Below are 2,370 nucleotides of genomic sequence, written 5' to 3'. Positions count from 1 at the left end.
CCTCTCTCTTTGGTGGTCTCCAGCTGGAACAACTGAGCCCAGGCCCAGCAAGCCCAGCCCACTCCTTGTCTGGCCTAGACTCCGGTATTCCCCAGGGACAGAAACCTGTCCTTGGATGAACACCAGGACAGAATCCTCTACACTGGCTATACAGAAAAGGGTAAGGAGAGGTGGCTGGAGCCTCCTGTGGGAGACACTAGCGAGGCCCAAAAGGGAGCCCTTCTCACCAGGGCCTCCCAGGCAGCCTGCTGCACCCCAACTTGCTCAGGGTATTCAGGTTGGGGCGCAGTGGCCTGCCAAGAGGGCTAGACACCACCACGGGTCCTCTCTGCTGTTCTCTGGACCAGATAGGCCAACATCAAGGGCCTTGTCAGGGTGGGCAGAGAGAGAAGAAGAGGTGTTCTCTCAGCATTTTGGGTCTTGCAGGGCGTTCACTGGGGAGAGGGAGAAAACACTAAAGTTTACAGTTATTTCTAGCTTCCATTTATGGAGTACTGAGCACTTCGAGGTGCACTTCGAGGGAAGTCTCAATCAATTCCCTGGTTTCACTCTGCGGGGTGGGAACTGTAATTTGCCCATTTCACAATTGAGAGAACAGAGGTACAAAGTGTTAAACTTAATAAGATCCTAGGAAGAAACTGCTTTTGTTTCCTTTTGGCGGCACAGCATCCTATTTAGAGCCCCCGTTTTACAGTTGAGAAAACTGAGGCTTGACTAGTAAGCAATAGCGTTGGCTTGGAATCGGAGTTGCTCTGATTGCAAAGATCCATTTCGTATGCTCTTAGGCCAAGCTTTGGGGCAGTGGCACAGTGGGCCTGGGCTGGTAGTCAAATCGAGGTCCTACGCTTCAAAAACAGGACGCTTTTAGCTACCTTGCATGTTACCCTCCCAGTCGGCCCTCACCCCTAGGACTGACATTGCTTTTCCTTGGTTCTCATTCAGTTCTCGCCTATGGGACTTAAGTTCTCCATCTGGACAACAGGAACAATATCCAACACTTCAGGCCAACCTCACTGCGCCGCTTGGCTTCTCACTGCGGTCAAGCTTACAGAGCAGGGCCCAGTGGAACCCACGAAGTCCAAAGAACTGAGAGCACCGCAGCCCCTTGGGTATCCCTGGAGTGGAGGAGGGGTGGTACGAAGGAGACAGTTGGAGCGAGCTTGTGGGAGGGGAAACTGGTCAGAGCCCCTGGCCTCCTCCCGGACTCCGCTCCAGACCCGGCCCTCGCTGCGCGGCCCGCCCCTCGCCGCCTCTCGCCGCCCCTCCCCCTCCTCCACTGCTTTGCCTCTAAAGCGCCAGACGCGCTCTCTCTGCCGCCGCACTTTCCCTCTCCGCACCCGCCACAACTCGGTATCCGGCCTCGATCCTCCCGCTGCCGCCCACCCGTGCCATGGATGCCAAGGTTGTCATCGTGCTGGCCCTCGTGCTGACTGCGCTCTGCCTCAGCGACGGTGAGTACGCTCGGCGGCGGAGGCTGAGCAGGGTTTGGGCTCCGGGCTCCGGGTTCCGTGCGGGGCCTCGGCTCCTGTGCCTGCGCCCTTGCTACCCTGAGGGAACTCAGTTTGCGCTGCTTTGCATAGGGCAACGCAGCCCATTTCGCAGGGCGCAAGCTCTCGTGGTATGGCGTCTAGAGCCCCACGCGCAGCGCCACGTAACTGAGGCTTTGCTCCCCGCAGCCGGTCTCAGGCTCTGGGGCGACGGAGCGACCGCCAGACCTAGAGCGGGCTGCACAGAGATCTGGCAGGATAACTGAACTGGGTGGACACGCTGAAAGTGCGTTCCGAGTGGGCACTGGGGCGGGGGTCGGGGGAAGGCTCGGGTCCCTGGCCCTTGCCCACCCGCTCCACAGCTAGCTCCTTCCCGCGCCTTGCTCGGTTTCCAGAGACGAATAGGCTCTGAGGCTGTGCTGCTGCGCACAGTGCTGGAGATGGGATCCTCGGTTGGTGTAGGAGAGAGCTCTTTTGCAAAGCCCGACTTGCATCGTGGCATGCTTGCGGTGGCAGTGTGATCAGGTGCAGCAGCGTGGCGGCCCCTCACTCTGCAGCCACCCAGCCAGGCTTTGCGTACTGAGCATCTGTCGAGTTTGAGCCACCCACGCGGCCCATACTTCTGCATAGCGCCACGGTCCGCAGTCATGTACCTGGGCGCATATCCAGCCATGGCCTCCCTGCCTCTTCCAGGGGTCACCCTAAAGACGCCTAGAAGCACATACAGATCGAGCGTGCCCTAGCCTCCAAAACACACCTGCTAAACAGGCGCCTTTGTAGCCAGCCAAGCTAGTGCTCAACCTCAGAATGAGCCCCGCAGCAAAGTTTATTCGCCAAGTTCTTAGGCCATTGGGCAAGGTGGTGTCCCATTTCACCGAGAGGG

At 58.6% G+C, this 2,370-nt stretch overlaps 1 protein-coding gene across 3 annotated transcripts in view; it reads left to right on the top strand.

Moving 5' to 3' along the window:
• The first annotated feature begins 1,262 nt into the window (after positions 1-1,262).
• The window catches only part of CXCL12 (C-X-C motif chemokine ligand 12), a 16,616-nt gene continuing 15,508 nt past the window's right edge, over positions 1,263-2,370 (top strand). For 2 of the 3 annotated variants that reach the window (XR_001516562.2, XM_015586608.2), the window contains exon 1: positions 1,267-1,451. Coding sequence is in view for 2 of the 3 variants with exons in the window: in XM_015586608.2 (XP_015442094.1) it covers positions 1,391-1,451 (61 nt within the window). In the remaining variant the exon portion in view is untranslated. Of the gene's footprint in view, positions 1,452-2,370 lie in introns of all 3 variants that reach the window. The other variant, XM_006908381.3, reaches the window with a different exon arrangement.

Source organism: Pteropus alecto, unplaced genomic scaffold, assembly GCF_000325575.1.
Source record: "Pteropus alecto unplaced genomic scaffold, ASM32557v1 scaffold333, whole genome shotgun sequence".
Classification (NCBI taxonomy): Eukaryota; Metazoa; Chordata; class Mammalia; order Chiroptera; family Pteropodidae; genus Pteropus; species Pteropus alecto.
This window is presented reverse-complemented; position numbering and strand designations above follow the sequence as displayed.